The sequence below is a fragment of the Dermacentor variabilis genome, chromosome 9, assembly GCF_050947875.1.
Source record: "Dermacentor variabilis isolate Ectoservices chromosome 9, ASM5094787v1, whole genome shotgun sequence".
Lineage (NCBI taxonomy): Eukaryota > Metazoa > Arthropoda > Arachnida > Ixodida > Ixodidae > Dermacentor > Dermacentor variabilis.
Window position 1 is genome coordinate 25,020,102 of NC_134576.1, and position 16,505 is coordinate 25,036,606.

Here is a 16,505-nt window from a genome sequence, read left to right on the forward strand (position 1 = left end):
CCTGCATAATACATTGGAACAAATGACAGCGTCATTGAGATTTTTCACTGGTCGTTGTATGTGTACAAAAATGTAAACAGAGCTCTTGAACGGCAGAGTTTCATTAACACGTTTGTCCTCAACTTGTTCATTTCATGGCCTTTACACTTTTCATATCAGCGGCATGCACTGATTTGCAGGTTTCGAACTGATGTAGTTCTAAAGTTCATGTGATGTTTTCTTTACTTATAAATCGACAAACAACATGGAAGCATTGATATCAGTTATTTTGGGCGCAACTTTTGGCACATACGAGTATATTCTTTTATTAAAAAGTAAATAATTGACTTGCTTTGACAGTGCGTAGCGTTCAATAATTCGTTTGCAGCATCTTTGGCAATGGCAATGTAGTTATTATTCATGTATTTGATCGCTCGACAAATTGTTTAAGAGGAAGCTTTAGCTCGGGCCCAGCTCCAACGCGGCCTATTTAAGTACATGTAAAACGCGGAAACGTTTTTCTAAGGTAACCCCTAAATCGCTTTTAATGAAATTTGTTGCATTTGAGAGGGAAAATTGAATTCTAGTGTCTGTTGAAAGCGGAATTTCGATTTAGGGTCTGAATTTTGTTTAAAATATTTTGAAAAAATCGAAAGTTCAAAAAAGAAAAGAACGACGTTTACAAACTAATAGCTCTGCATCAAGAAAAGTTATCGCCGTTGTGTAAACGGCATCTACTATAACAATCAAAGCGGACAAATTTGGTGTGTCAAATTGTATCTTACGTCAATTGGGTACGTTCTGTACAAGGGTTCTGCAAAAGCCGTATTTACATACTAAATTTTTTACCATTCATGTGTAACACATCAATTTTGTCCGCTGTAGATGTACTGTTAGATGCAATTCACGGAATTGTGATATCGTTTTTCATTGTTGAGTTACAGAGTTTTAAACTTGATAGTTTCGTTTTCTGAAATTGCGATTTTTGCCAATTTTCAATATCGGATTGACAACCTAAATGAAAAATTTGAAATAAACAGTCACTAGAATATCAGTTTTTTTAAAAAATGCTACAAACCTCGTCAAATTTGGTGAAGTGGTTGCCGAGAAATACGAATTCTCCTTCTACATGTATTTAGATTGGAGTACCTCAGCTAAAGCTTCCTTTTAAGGAGGAGGCTACATGTATTTAGATTGGAGCACCTCAGCTAAAGCTTCCTTTTAAGGAGGAGGCCGAGTTGCAACTTGAGCTCCCCTCCCCCCCCCCCCCCCGAACGAAATTTCTGGCTACGCCACTGGCGTCAGTGGACACTACAACCGGAAGGGACGCATCAAGCACGTGCTTGAACTTTGCTGGAAGAGCGGAAACCTCACCTGGGCAAAACTGGCGTCTACAGCATCATTCCATATTAATGGCTGGTTCTTCCGGATAAGAGCTCGCATTGGTTCTACCACGTCAGCAAGCCTGGAAACGAACGCGGCATAATACTGAATCAGTACGAGGAAAGAGCGCATGTAGACTAGTACTATCAGCGGGCGCTGGAGTATTCATAATGGAAGCAATTCTCTCCGGGAAAGGAGAGATGCCTTGCGGTGTGATCCTGTGTCCCAAGAAGGAAAGTCCCTGTACGCCAAATGCGCACTTGTCATTCAACTTGAGCCCTGCTTCCTTAATGCCCCGCAGTACAGCGGTCAGGTTGGCCAAGTGTTCCTGTTCGCTCTTCCCGAAAACAATGATGTCGTCGATATAGAACAAAACACCAGAATATCCTTGAAGGATTTTCGACATTTGTTGAAATGCAGCGGGGGCGGATGCCAACCCGAAGCACACGCGTTTGAAGCAGAAGAGGCCATCGTGAGTTATGAAAGCGGTCAAGTCACAACTTTCAGGATCGAGCAAAACCTTGTAGTAGGCCGATGCGAGGTCTAGATTGGAAAAATACGTTGCCCCATCGCGACTGTGGAGAAGTTCTTCGGTGTGTGGAAGAAGGAAGCTATCCGTCACGACAGCTTTATTAGGCTCTCCTAAGTCGACACAGACACGAATGCCCTTATCCTTTTGAAGAACAACAATCGGAGACACCCATTCTGAAGCGTTAAGGCGCTCTATCCCACCCAGCTGCTCTAGCCGACGAAGTTCCTCAGATACCGGAGCTCGGAGTGAAAGAGGAAGGCGGCGACATTTTGGTACAGCGGGCGGAATCGAGAGCCGTACTTTGACACGGTGGACAAACCCACTGGCTAGGCCGAGGGTGGAGTCGAAAAGACATGGAAATTCATTGCGCAACTGTGCTGGAAGACGTGCAGGTGAAACTGGTTCCTGAACTGGAACTTGTACGTTGGTAGCACTGTTAGTTGACGTAGATCCCATGGGCAGCGGAGGGACGAGCCATCAATCTGGAAGTTAAGAGCCGTAATGGCGTCGACATCCAGAAGCTATGTGCCTTGCGAGACAACGTAAAACAGAATGGACGTCTTGCGTTCCTTGTATGCGACTTTCGAAAGAAAGCATCCTCACACTGGAACAGGCTTTTTTGGATAATCTAACGGCTTCACACGGGACGCGGACAGCAGCTGTCCGGCAAAATGTTTATCAAGATCACTCGCTAAAAAGGAGACTGAAATCCCGAGTTTACAAGGAATGTTAAGGTCGCGTGACCAACTGCTACGGCGACTAGAATCCCGGCGCGCCTGCGACGCCGTCACACATAGAATGCTCACAGCTTCATTGTCAGTTTCATTGCCGGGCAATGTCTGGTCGCTAAGCTCACGAACCGCGACGGCCCGTCACTTCTTGTTGCGTACCGCGCTGAAGTGACCAACGAGACAACAGTGATAGCAACGTTGACCTTGGGCTGGGCAGCGGGGTGATGCGGCACGGTGCTGGCGCGAACCAGAGCGATAGCAGTGAGACGATTAGTTGTATGGGCGCAGATACGAGGCAAGTTTGCGGCTGTCGTGCTGCAGTACGAGGTGCACGCAGGGGCGCGTCGTTACGCGAAGGAGGGTGGCGGGTTCCAGTGCCTCTGTGGTCGTACAGCTCCAAGGGAGAGTGCCCTGATGGGCGCTGCACGTTTCCGGAAGCAAATTCTCGAATGTCCCTGTTGTATCGTCATGGCACCGCACGTGCCTATGAAGCTGGGCACACCTGCTGTAATCACTTTCTTCCCTTACTCTCTATTTGTCCCTTCGCCTCTTTCTTGCTGTGTGCTATATATTGCACGCGATACCCGTAATAAACGTTCTTTGCTCGGTTGATCTTCTTGGGAGTACGTGGTTACTTCAGTGGCGACGAGGATGGGTTAAGCCTGCCGCCCCACCAGCAACACCCCGGTAGCCATGGCCGGATACGCAAGCCCACCGCAGTTCGAGGAAGCTACGGACCACTGGCCGGCATATCTAGTGCGGCTAGAAGCTTTCTTCGAAGGCAACGGCATCACGGAAGAAAAGAAGCGAGCATTGCTCGTAGCAGGGCTGGGCACTCACACGGTGGCCGTCGTTAGTGGACGCTGCGCGCCAACAAAGGTGAGCGAGCTGTCGTACAATGAAGCCCTCGACGTACTGCAGAAGCATTTTTCGCCCAGCCCGAATGAAATAGCCCAATCCTACAAATTTTTCTCACGCAACCAGATGCCAGGAGAGCCACTCAGATTTCCTTGTAGCCATTCGGCAATTGGCGGATACCTGCAACTTCGGCACTTCACTTGACAGGATGCTCCGGGACCGTATAGTTTGTTGCTTGCAAGACAACTCGGTACGTCTTCAACTGCTTTCGAAGGCACCCTTAACAAGAAGCGAAGCAGAGGAAATCGCCTTAGCAGTGGAAATGGCGGAAGAAAACGTGAAGACGTTGAAGATTGCGCCTGAGGACGAAGGCGTACACATGTTAAGAAACATGTATGCACGACGTGAAAGTCGGCCACCATGCTTCAGGTGTGGAAAAACAGGGCACGACCCCAGAACCTGCCGGTTCCACTTGGCGAAGTGCTACCGGTGCCAGGAGCGCGGTCACGTTCGCAAGATGTGTTCCGGACAAGCAGACAGCAGAACGAGGGAACCGTTAACGTGGCCACACCAGCAAATTAATGCCGTGCAGGAAACTGCAACGATCGGGGATCAGAAGCTCCGTTCCTCGTTGAAATGGCAGATAATTTCGTTGGAAACATTCACACCGTAAAGGCAATAATGTGCACTCTACTTTGGCATGGAATAGCGATCAAGATGCAGCTGGACACGTGGCAGCTGGACACGTCCCCGGTTTCAATCATCACTTGGCCCACCTAGGTACAGCATCAAGATGCCTGGCCGAAACTGCAAGAATCGCCGCTCAAGTTGTCATGCTTCCTTGGACCACTGCCGGTGCGTGGCCAGTTACAGCTCGACGTTTCCTTGGGTTCGAAGACTACGAAAGCCACATTAGCGGTGCTGAGTTGTTCCGGGCCGAACCTGTGTGGCCGGGACGTCATGACATCGCTGGACCTTCTTGGGGAGCCGGTGCTCAGCGCAACGCAGGAAGGTGAGAGTGCAGCCATTCGTGAAGTTGGAAATGGCGTTCAAGTCTGGTTAGAAGAATTTTCCGACGTGTTTCGACCCGAGTTAGGGCTCATAAAGGGACCATCTGCCTGTTTGCCATTGCGGGATGATGCTGTTCCTCGGTTCTGTAAGGCGCGGCCGGTGCCGTACGCGTTGCGCTCAAAAGTGGAGGTCGAAATTGATCGGTTAGTTGAAAATGGAATTCTTGCCCCGGTCGCACACTCGGAGTGGGCGGCACCCGTGGTGGCGGCGGTAAAGCGTAACGGGAACATTCGTTTATGCGGCGATTTCGAAACTACTGTTAACCCATCCTGCCATACGATCCAGTATCCTCTCCCGTGCATAGAGGACATCATGGCGACGTTAGATGGCGGTGAAGTTTTTACGACTATCGATCTCCGGGACGCCTACAATCAAATTGCGTTAGACGAAGAATCGCAACTGCTCACGACGGTGAATACACAGAAGGGCCTTTTTTCCTTCACACGCCTTCCGTTCGGAGTAGCCTCTGCGCCAGCGCTATTTCAGCAACGCATGGAAACAATTTTGCAAGGACTGCCCGGAGTACAGGTCTATTTGGACGACGTAATCATTGCAGAAAAGCGGAATGACGCCGCCACTTTACGCCGAGTTCTGGGAAGGTTCCGCGAGTTCGGGGTGCGGCTGAATCGGGAGAAGTCAAGATTTCGTGAGAGTGAAGTAGATTTTTTGGGTTACAAAATCAACGATAAGGGCGTGCATGCCAAAAGGGAAAATCTTGAGGCTATTCTGGAGGTCGGCACACCCACGGGAGTGCCCGAGTTAAGGTCATTTTTGGGTCTGGTCATCTATTACCGAAAGTTTCTACCGCAGGCAGCCACGATCCTGGCACCTCTGTACGAACTATTGCGCGCCAGGACGGAGTGGAAGTGGGGTATTGCCCAGCAGCAGGCGTTCCAAGAGGTCAAAGCACTGATAAGTAAAGCAGAATTTCTTGCCCATTACGGCCCGGACAAACCGTTGGTACTAGAATGTGACGCTTCATCAGTCGGCATTCGAGCCGTCCTTTCTCACGGCACAGCTGAGGGGATGAGGCAACCCATTGGCTTCCGCTCCCGCATACTCACAGACGCAGAGCGGAAGAATTTGCAGCTTGAAAAGGAAGCCCCGGCATTAGTGTTTGGAGTGGCGGAATTCCGGGCATATTTGTTCGGTAGGGAATTCACACTTCTGACTGATCACAAGCCATTAGTCAGTATTTTCAATCCAGATAAGCCGGTTCGAGCCATGGCGGCCGCCCGCATACAACGGTGGGCCCTCCAGTTGAGCACCTACTCCTACATCAAGTTCAAGGAAGGCAAGGCGAATGTTCCGGCTGATGCACTCAGCCGCCTGCCACGGGCAGCTCCTTCCGAGGAAGTGTCCGGAGACGAGGACGGCGCTGATGACTGAGTACGTACCTCTCACCGCCTGTTTGGACAGTAGTGTCGTCAGCCAAACAACTGGCCCGCTATACGGCCGAAGATGAGGAGTTACTTGTGGTGCGGAAGTGGGTGCAGGAAGGCTGGCCTCGGCATTTAAACGCGAAGCAAGTCACTCTGAAGCCGTACCTAGTCCGGAGGGACGAGCTAACTGAGAGAAGGCCTGGTGTTTTGGGGCCACCAAGTCGTCGTGCCTAAAGCAGCTAGGAACGCAGTGTTGCAGCTGATTCATGAGACACATCAAGGAATCACCGTGATGAAGAGACTAGCTCGCTCGCTGCTTTGGTATCCTGGCATTGATAAACAGATTGAGCACCTCGGTAAGACGTGCCACTTGTGTGTTCAAGCTGCACCGATGCCTCCACGCCAGGTACCAGTCCCGTGGCCGGAAACCAGGCAGCCGTGGTCTCGTCTGCACATTGATGTTGCGGGTCCGGTGGATGGCTACATGCTATTAATTGTGGTCGATTCCCACAGTAAGTGGATGGAAGGTGTGCCTTGCGAACTTGCGCAACTGGGACGGCCGTAGATACCCTGCGCACCCTCTTTAGCACTTTTGGGTTGCCGCGCACGATCGTCACAGATAATGGGCCGCAGTTTTTGAAGCCGGGAATTCCAGACTTTCACTACGGTGAATGGAATAAAGCACATGCGCACTGCACCATATCACCCTCAATCGGAACGAGCGGTGCGTACCATAAAACAAAGCCTGCAGAAAAACAGGGAAGGATCAATGCAAACGCGGCTGGCCAGGATCTTGCACAACTACCGACGAATGTCGCTGTCGGGCGGAAAAACGCCGGCTATGCTGCTGATAGGGCGTGAGCTACGCTCCCGATTAGATTTAGATAACTTGTTGCCGTCAGAAACATCGCGTTACAGTTACCCTTTTGCCCATGATTTCTTGCAGAAGAATAAACCAATTAGGGTGCGAAACTACGGTTGCCTCAGAGACCCATGGACTCAAGCACGTGTCCAAACCACAGAGGGGTCTCGTATGGTGACTGCCGAGGGACCGGAGGGTGAACTAATGCGACGACACTTGGACCAAGTGCAACAGCATGTGGTGGTGCAGGCCTCCGAGCAAGTGCAGCCGCGTCTCTCAGCCAGAGGCGACAGAGCCGTCGACAAGACCGCCAGTGCGAATACGACGGATGAGACCACAACCCTGGAACTACGAAGGTCAACCCGTTCGAGACGTCTCCCTGACAGGTTCTCTCCCTAAGAGGAGACTGTTGTATCGTCATGGCACCGCACGTGCCTATGAAGCAGGGCGCACCTGCTGTAATCACTTCCTTCCCTTACTCTCTATTTGTCCCTTCCCCTCTTTCTTGCTGTGTGCTATATATTGCACGCGATACCCGTAATAAACGTTCTTTGCTCGGTTGATCTTCTTGGGAGTACGTGGTTACTTCAGTCCTCATTGGCCTGTTCGACTTGTGAAGCTAATGCGACTGCTCGGGGGAACGAGAGGGTCGAGCCCTCAAGAAGGCGTTCGCGAAGGTGCTGGGACGCGACCCCTTCCACGAACTGGTCACGAAGCGAGTCTTCCAGAGACACATACGAACATGCTACGGCGAGAGCACGTAGTGCAGCAACTTACTCTTGTACAGACTCCCCCGGTGTTGCGTTTCGCCTGCGACACGTGGTTTTGCCGGCGCGACTGCGGCGGGGCGGCAGACATTTTGGCCCGATCGTCGTCGCCGCAACACTCATCGCCAGGTGTTTCCAGGCGCGTCTGCGGCGATGCGACCGCCTAGGGATCCTCCTCGCATTCCAGTCATTGTGCCCGAAACAGGCGAGGCCAAAGCAGGGATCTCGTTCCAGTTATTGGGCCCGAAACAGGCGATGCCAAAGCACACTGTAAACAAAAAAACACCCAGATGGGCATTTTTTGCTTGTCCTCTAGCGCATGCCCTTTTGTACATCTTTTTGCTCCCACTGAAAGGGCGTACGATAAAACTCCCATTGATGGGCATTATTTGGGCACACAACGGGGGTACCGTAATACGCTCACTTCACCCCCATTTGACTGGGAGGTACAATGGGAGTTTTGTGAAGGAATTAAAGGCATTTTAGTTTAGGTGCGGCAAGCACGTAGCGAAATGCTTGGTGGCGCGGGTCGCGCGCTTACGCAGCACCAGACGGAACACCGCAGGCCGAAATGTCGAACGCTGGCGATCAAGGCTCAAGGGAACTCGGCCGTCCGTGAGCTGCCACCCGAGCAGGCGTCGCACCTGCTCGGAGCGAACGCCGGCGTCCGACACTTTGGCCTGCGGTATTCCGTCTGCTGCTGCATAGGCGCGGCGTACCGCCACGAAGCATTTCGCCACGGGCTCGCCACACGTGGTCCAATTGACGGCACAGGGCCACCGCTGAATCGACCAAGTCACGCGCACACGTGGTCCAATGGCGAATGAACCCGTCACCGCACGTCTTCATTTCTTTCCTTTCGCTGATCACAGGCCCCCTCCTTGCAAAGCTTTTATACAGTCGTCCTAGCTTATCGGCAGTGCCTCCGAGGCCAGCAAACGCCTTCGAGAGCAGGTGCTACTTACTGAAAGGAAAAATGCACGAGACACACACTGACAGTGAAGAAAATTTATTAGACATCAAATGTAAGAAACATAGTATGTTTACTTCCGGGCCCAAAAGAAAGCAAATTTCTGCCCCAGTAAAACAATTTTCTGGATTTTAAAAAAGAACAATGTACATTGTAAGCATGCCAGTTACTAGTATTCTACATGTCCTAACACAATGAAATTAGTAAATGAAAAAAATGCTAAGAAATCTTACCTCGTTTCATACTGAACTGTAACTACAGAGCCATGTGTTTGAATTGTTACTTTGTACTGACACTCCACACTTTTGCACAGACTACATATTGAGCTTGCTTGACTAACAGTAATACTTCATAATTCAACAACATAATTCTGAACTTAAACTTACAGCGCAAACACCTAAGACAGACTACAAAAGCCAGATACGACACACACTGGCGCTAACTGGCTTCTTTATTTCTTCATCGTCTATGCACATATAAACCCTAGGCCACACAACTGCACAGGCGCCCAGATTACATTACAGAGATCTACCAAATTATCACATATGCAAACGTAGCAAGTCAAATTCAGATGGGTGCAGGGACAAAGATATGTCATTGATGCAATTATCACCTTGACTTTTTATGTGGTAGGCTTCTAAGGCAAGCCGCACATGCTCATTCTTGCTTTTGCCAAGAATCAACGTGCCATCAAGTCGTGTCTCACAACTGTTGCAAGGGTTTATATGCGCAACAAGGTGCACTCCTCTATCTACATTTTTGTTTACTTTTTGCGCATGTTCCCTGCGTGGTCCCTTAAACACATAAGGTCATCTATCAACTCAAGAAAGTTGCTTGCAGGCAGAGTGTTCCTTTGGCATTTTCTGCGCCAAACAAGCTTTTAAAGCTATGCTTCCACATCTGCAGAGAGAGCAGAGGAGGATGCCAAATTCGGCATGTTGCTTTATACGTGTCGCGCGCTGTCGGCACAGTTTATACCATTCCACTCTCATGTGGTAAGACATAGCTTGGCTAGATAGGGCATTGCGTCAATGAACGACTCGAGGAACATGAGCAAAAGTAAACAGAAATGTAGATAGAGGAGCGCCCCTTGGTGCGCATATAAACTCTTGCACAATTGTGAGGCACAACTTGATGGGACGTCAATTCTTGGCAAAAGCAAGAATGAGCATGCGTGGCTTGCCTTAGAGGCCTACCACATAAAAAGGCAAGGCGATAATTGCATCAGTGAGATATCTTTGTCCCTGCACCCATCTGAATTTGACTTCCTACGTTTGCGTACGTGATAATTTGGCAGATCTCTGTAATGTAATCTGAGTGCCTGCGCGGTTGTGTGGCCTAGGGTTTATATTGCATCGACAACGAAGAAATAAAGAAGTTAGCGCCAGTGTGTGTCGTATCTTCCTTTTGTGGTCCGTCTTAGATGTTTGTGCTGTAAGTTTAAGTTGCTTGAATAAGCCATTCCAAATTAACAGTCGCTTGTATAATGAGGCCGATCAGCGGCATTTTGCATGGACTAGCACACAAATATGATAAATGTCAAAGTACTAAATTAAGAAATTGGGACTCATCACACAAACAAGCTACATAATTTAGTGTAGTTATTGGGCTGCATTTCAGAGCAAGCTATTAAAAATTATCGTATTTTACGAACCAGAACCCACCTTCTGATTATGAGACATGCCATAGCGAGTAACCCCAGATTAATTTAGACAACCTGAGGTTCTTTAACATGCACCTAAGCCTAAGTACACGGGTGCTTTTGCATTTCGCTCCCACTGAAATGCGGTTTTGTTTGCGACTAGATTTGCGAAACTTCCAAACAGGATCCCCCCTATATTTTTACAGTGGGCGCTCTTTAAATGGAGCCTCAAGGGGTCAGGGAAATTGGTTCCATTTACCAGGTGTTCTATTTCTGAGAGACATTCCAGAGAGCCAACCAACTACCAGGATGGTGTCCTGTTTAAGCGGCAGTTTCGCTTAAGCGATTTTCGTTTATCGAGATTCCACTGTAGACCATAATAGTGGATGAGTTGTGTTCTGCATGGACACTTTGGCATGGCTACAATGTTTAGTTGAATATTGTGCAAGCAGCAACATTTCACTGTACCCAGTGCAATATATAAAGCCAGCAATGTAACATGTTGCAAATGCAGCCACGAACAAGTACCTTCCCTGATCATATCTAATAGCAGCATCTTTAGACGAAATTAGTCATGCTTTCTCACGTTTAAGTGCCTTGCTTTCAGAAATCAAATCCTCCTTATCACATTGGCCTCCAATTGTGTCATCCCCCGAGCTGAGGTCATTTGGTATTGCATTTATTTGCACTTCAAATAGCATATTGGTCTTATTTAAAATGCACATGGCATCACAGTCACCACCTGGACATAAAATTGAGGCTGCAACGCAGTAGCAGACATTCTGAGGTAGAAGTGTAACTATTCTTTAAGTGGGATGCATACTCAAAACACTGCAATGCAATTTCAGACAGGGCTGATAGTATAGCAACCAGGACGGATTTAACGGACATAAAGGAGCAAAATTGTGTGAGCTTCGAATTATTATTCTCCATGAGGATCCATGCTGTCCAATTATAAAATGGGGATCAAAGTAAAGTAATTGGATAGCAAACCTGCATTTCATTAAGTAAATAAAATACTGTTCATGCTACTTTCCAGGGTGCACACTACCTTCTCTTTGAATGTGAATTTGTTACCTTGCCATGGGTTGCCAAATGTATAGGTGTATTGTTGGTCGAGGGTGGTGGAACGGATATAGGTCTCAGGCTAGAGGAAATACTTCGACAAGGAGACTTGCCAGGTTGAACAACAAATGTCTCGGGCTGGAGCCATTTGGTTCCCTTGCAAAGATGTTGGCTCCAGCATGAGACTTCCTTTGTTGGACAACTGTTGATGACTAATGTCGCCATTGTTTTCATTTACCCTCGCCTTATTCAACCTATTGCTCCACGCAGGTGTTGCACTTTCTTTCAAAAATAAAGATATTAATGAGCTCAAAGGCTTTGTGCATGGCTGCGTCCCCAAGTGCAAAAATTTCTTTTCAATGAATGAGAGTTGGTACCTTTTTTGGGGAATTCAATAGGAAGAACCAAAAATTAAGCTAACAGACTGGCTATGACGATAAGTAAACATGAATTGATGTGGAGTGCCACTTCTTCATTTCACACCAGGCTTGGGGCCAGCCGGACTTCTTCCTAAAATTGAGAAAATTTTTCTCATGATATACATATTAAGAGTATTCTCTTCATAATCTGAAAATTAAAAAATGGTTATCTGGTTATTCATATTGAGTTGCGAACAGTGCGAAGGACACTGGCAAAGTAAGGGCTTATACAGTAATGACACATAGTACTGGCAGACAACAGATTTAATTTTAGAACAGACAAACAGTTACGTACCTTAAAATGCTTCCTAAAAGCCATAAAAAAACCAAAGCAGGAAGCAGTTCTACAAAATAATGTATGTGCATGAAAAATACACTTGATCATTGGTTTGCAGATTTACTTGTCAGTTAGCAAAACGTGTTGCACTGAAACATTTCTCTTACAATTTGGCAATTCTGTGGGCTTTGATTATTGCTCAGGTCAGTTTATTGCTGTTGTTACTGCTATTAGGGTACGGTGAAGTGTAATGTAGATGGGCAAGTGTTACTGACAACTATGAAAATTGGCAAATTTTGCTGCACCAGGATAATGCACGCATTGTCCTGCTGCAGTGAAACTTTCCAGTAAACTTTCACAGTTGTCTGTAGCACTTTCCTGCCTGTCTCGCCTCACACTGTTCCATCTATTGCTTCACCATACTGTAATATGCACCCCCAACTGACACAAAATTCTGCCCTTCTGAAGTACTTACTGCTACTTCGAACTCCTCACATTGAGGCCGCCAGCCGTACTGAGCCCAATGTAGTATAACTGCATGGACTGGCAGCTCCTGCCATGGATTTATTCTGGTGTAATGACACCACAGAAGCAAACGAAGACAAAGACATGCAGGGCACAAGCGCCTATCCTCAACTCTGGCTTTAATAACAAAACAGACATCACATACAACACGTAGTGACATGAAGTGACGTCATTATTTCAAAAACAAATTCTTCGTGCAATGTAACTGAGAATGACTGATGCATTTGTCCTATTCGTGCTAATCTTCCAAAGCTTAATTATCTTATGTACGTCTGCTCATAATTTCTGGCTACGAGTTTTGAAGAACACAGGAACGAACCAATCTATTTTGCAGTGCATCACAATGTGCGGATGAGAGTTGTTGCACACAAACTTTATTAGCCTCAATCTCAAATTATTACAATGTGTGTCTATGCAATGCAAGCATGACTGGATGGGAATGGCAGACTGTACATAACCTCCGTTGCACAGTGCACCGCCTGCAAATTGTGCTGCACGCAACAAACAAATTGATTTGTTTTCCTGGCTTCAGTCTTTTTTTCTCATCAGAGCAAATCTCTCCACGTCTCATACAGAAAAAAAAATTTGCACGTAGGAACCAGCTACACAATTACCCATGAAAATTACAAACGCATACGAAACAACTGCAACCACTTTTTTACTTCATCATCTCATTCATTATATTCCATATTCATGCCTAATTTAGTTGCACAAATCATTGTTTTCTCAGGCCCTTGCTAGGAGAGTTTTGTGCTGTAACAAAAGGCAGAAGCCAAAAAAAGGAAAAGGTTGGCTGTGGCTTGAAGCACAATATGCATCTAGTGAGCTAGGCCGCAAGCGTTGTGTAGTCTGCTGCCATCATAAGGCCGTGCCTACATCGGACAGATGGGATGCTCTATTAATGCGAAATGAGGGAGATTGAGGGAGTATGAGTCATCTGTGTGAAACAACCCTCCCTCACACAATGTTAGATACTGCAAAGAATGTGACTGCAGTCCTGTGTTCCACAAAACTTGAGTTGTAGCCAGGTATTACGACCTGACAACATGAAAGGTAATTGTGGCTTGCAACATTTAAAAAGAACGACAAATGTATCACTGATCCATTAGTTGCACTGCATAAAGAATTTCTTTTAACAGGTATTATCACATCATGTCTCCACCTTTTATTAAATATTGCCTGCTTCCTTATTTTAAAGCTTGAAGTGAGATCCGGTGCTTGTGTCATTTGCGTACATATCTTTCTTCGTTTACTTTTTGTGGTGTCATTACACCAGAATTTGCACAACCAATGGCCACACACTGCTTTTGTCACGTTATAGTGGTGCTTGCAAAGCCTCGCAAACAGCAGCCTATTTGGTCCAAACATGCTTTTGTACATATGCTTTTCCAAAAAGAAAGCTGCCAAGAAGGTAACAAGAATCAAGAGCATTAAGTTAGATCCACTGCAATGCTTTGCTTTTTTGCCTTTATTCCTTACACCTAAGTGGATAAGCCAGAGTGAATGTTACAGAAATGCCCCAAATAAGTTGTTGAAATTATGCGAAAATGTTAACGCAACTAAGCGTAGATTTATGTGCAATAATAGACACCAGTCTCAGTTTCTTTCCTTCTGACACAAACATAGTATATCTTATTCCTTTGGCATGAAGAAAAGCATATGTAGAGCAGACACGTCTATATTTGAATGAGCCTTCACGATTAAGCACCACTATAATGTGACCATTAGGGTACATACACTGTAAACAGTGCAGATGACGGCCCGAATTTCACAAGTGCAACATGTTAGCGAAAGCAGTAACCATTAACCCAGAAACTAACCAAATCCCACAAAATAACAACAGCAAAAAAAGACGAATGCGTCAGTACAGCACCTGTTTTTTGAAGTTACAGGAAAGTGGCATGCTTGTTAACAAACCTACAACCATGGCACATTTGCATGTGACCACCCCCTGCCTCTTTATGTGCTTTCGTGCCTTTGACAAGGCGTTACTGGATATTTATTTGCTTGTCTGTTGCAAAAACATATCAATTATCAGTCAGTGCACAGTGCACCATGCCATTTATCTATGTGGACTCACTTTGTGTCCTTAGCACTGCTCTTACCTGTTCAGAACTAAGAATCGCAAAATGACTTGTTCTGCTTAAATCTACATGCCTGAACATGTGGGTTCTGCAGTTGAAATAGGGTAACTATAAGTAAAACGCATGACATGTTCTGATGAACTTTGTTTTCATAATCTAATTGTTTATTTGGGCACATAACCAGTCAGATCATTCGTACTAAAACAAGAAAACAAATTCAATACACTGGTTTATACTGGTTGGTGCTCTATTGACTTTAGTACACACATTGAACAAACGACAGGCAGTGAGAAATGCCAGCCACCACTTACTTCCAGACGGCATTATTGGTCACATGTGCACATGATATAGCTACAAAAACCCAAACAAAAGTAAACAAAGAAAAAAGTACATTTTAACAGAAAAAGAACAAGACAAAACAAAGAAAACTTCTTTTGGAAGCTAAGTCACAATCAAGGTGCAAATGACAGCTATAGTTTGGCAAGCACACATTTAATTATTTTGCTCAGTCTCTCGATATCACAATTTCTTGTTTGACAGCAACACCAACGGGACATCTACGCATATCTTTATTGCACATGCCATTTTTGCTCGCTCCAAAATCCTTTTGTGGTTATTCATTTAGTACCTGCTTCGCCTGTCCTGGCATTGCAGGGGGGTATACATTCTGTGTAATGTAACTTACATTCAAATCAAGCAGACAAAGCAGGGAGGGAATTATCTTTGAGAACTATGCAAACATTTGCAGGCGGAAAAACCTTGCAGTCACTTTGGTCTAAGGAAAAAACAAATGTGAGGCATCACCTATAAGTAAAAGGAAATTAATAAACCTGTTTAGTCTAATCTCTCTCTTGTGAGGTATGATGATAGCATGATATGAATTTCTCTATCTCTACATGTTTGGAACAGTATATGCTGTGAAATAACTTTAACTGAAGAGATTTCCTAGTCTTTTAAATCCTGCCACTGCAGCTTACTCTTACTATCTGTAATACAAAGCCTTTTAGTATGACTTCCTATTACCAATCTAACTGCCATATTTTGAACATTTTCAAGCATACCAGCTAACTCAATATTATGGGGATCATAGCAAACACATACTTATTTGATTAGTGAATGCACATAAGCAAAATACAGTTGTCCTTTGAGGTTTTCGGGTCGCCGACAAAATATGTATGGGTGGACACACGACAGCTACTACACCGATAAGCATCGTGGCCAACCAAAATTAAGTTTATTCCTACACGGGCAGACACGGCGGAGTGTGAGCAGACGATGGTCGGCTTTTTCTGGAGGCATGTACAAAGGAACCCCAACATAACGAATCCACTAAAGTCAGCAATTTGGTTTGTTGTACTGTGATTCCACCTTTTCGTCAAATAAGTACATTTGCAAATGGATTGTTTTCCCACGAAAAGGGCCGCAGTCAGAAAAATCAAATCTGAATTAGAAAAAAAAATTTTGAATTTGAGAGTCTGCGACCAAAGATATGGTTTCACGGTGTGTCAACGATACCTTCGCATAGGTAGTATGAAGTAAACCTAGCCTTGCTTTGCATCCACTCTGTCCTCTTTGATACTGCCACGCGCAGTGGGACGACACCATCATGAAAAGTGCTGGCAGTGGAGGCGAACGCTTTGTCTGTCTCTCACTTCAATGCATCTCCGAAACTACAGATTATGCAACCCCCAGTACTAAACACGTGGGAAGACTGTGCACATAATACCATGCCATATCAACACGTCCACCCTTTCCACACGCAGCAGTTCACCTATAGAACAGGGTGCGCAGGCTGCAGATGTGCTCAGCTGTACGCACAGCCATGTGCAGTGACGGCTGCGCTAGAAAAGAAGACACGCACGGACTGGGCTCCTCTGAGGGCCCCCTAAAAGCTGTTCGTCATTTTTGTTTCTGTAATAGGCTAGTGCAAAAAGTGAATTTGCTTCATTCCTATTAAG

At 46.2% G+C, this 16,505-nt stretch overlaps 2 protein-coding genes across 2 annotated transcripts in view; both read left to right on the top strand.

Moving 5' to 3' along the window:
- Positions 1-16,505, top strand: part of LOC142592561 (uncharacterized) — a 45,871-nt gene that overhangs the window by 8,826 nt on the left and 20,540 nt on the right. The window lies entirely within an intron of this gene.
- On the top strand, positions 3,261-7,197 carry LOC142557874 (uncharacterized). Its single transcript, XM_075670087.1, has 3 exons — positions 3,261-3,504; positions 5,767-5,933; positions 6,762-7,197. Exons 1-3 carry the CDS (start codon positions 3,319-3,321, stop codon positions 7,195-7,197), a joined length of 789 nt encoding a protein of 262 aa, XP_075526202.1. The 5' UTR covers positions 3,261-3,318.

What these genes read in the sequence shown, in the direction of transcription:
- LOC142557874 (XM_075670087.1), top strand. Translation starts at nt 3,319, where the DNA reads ATGGCCGGATACGCAAGCCCACCGCAGTTCGAGGAAGCTACGGACCAC. An exon ending in GACGCTGCGCGCCAACAAAG is followed by an intron (nt 3,505 to 5,766) that starts GTGAGCGAGCTG and finishes AATCCAGATAAG; the next exon opens with CCGGTTCGAGCCATGGCGGC. An exon ending in TCCGGAGACGAGGACGGCGC is followed by an intron (nt 5,934 to 6,761) that starts TGATGACTGAGT and finishes GTCGCTGTCGGG; the next exon opens with CGGAAAAACGCCGGCTATGC.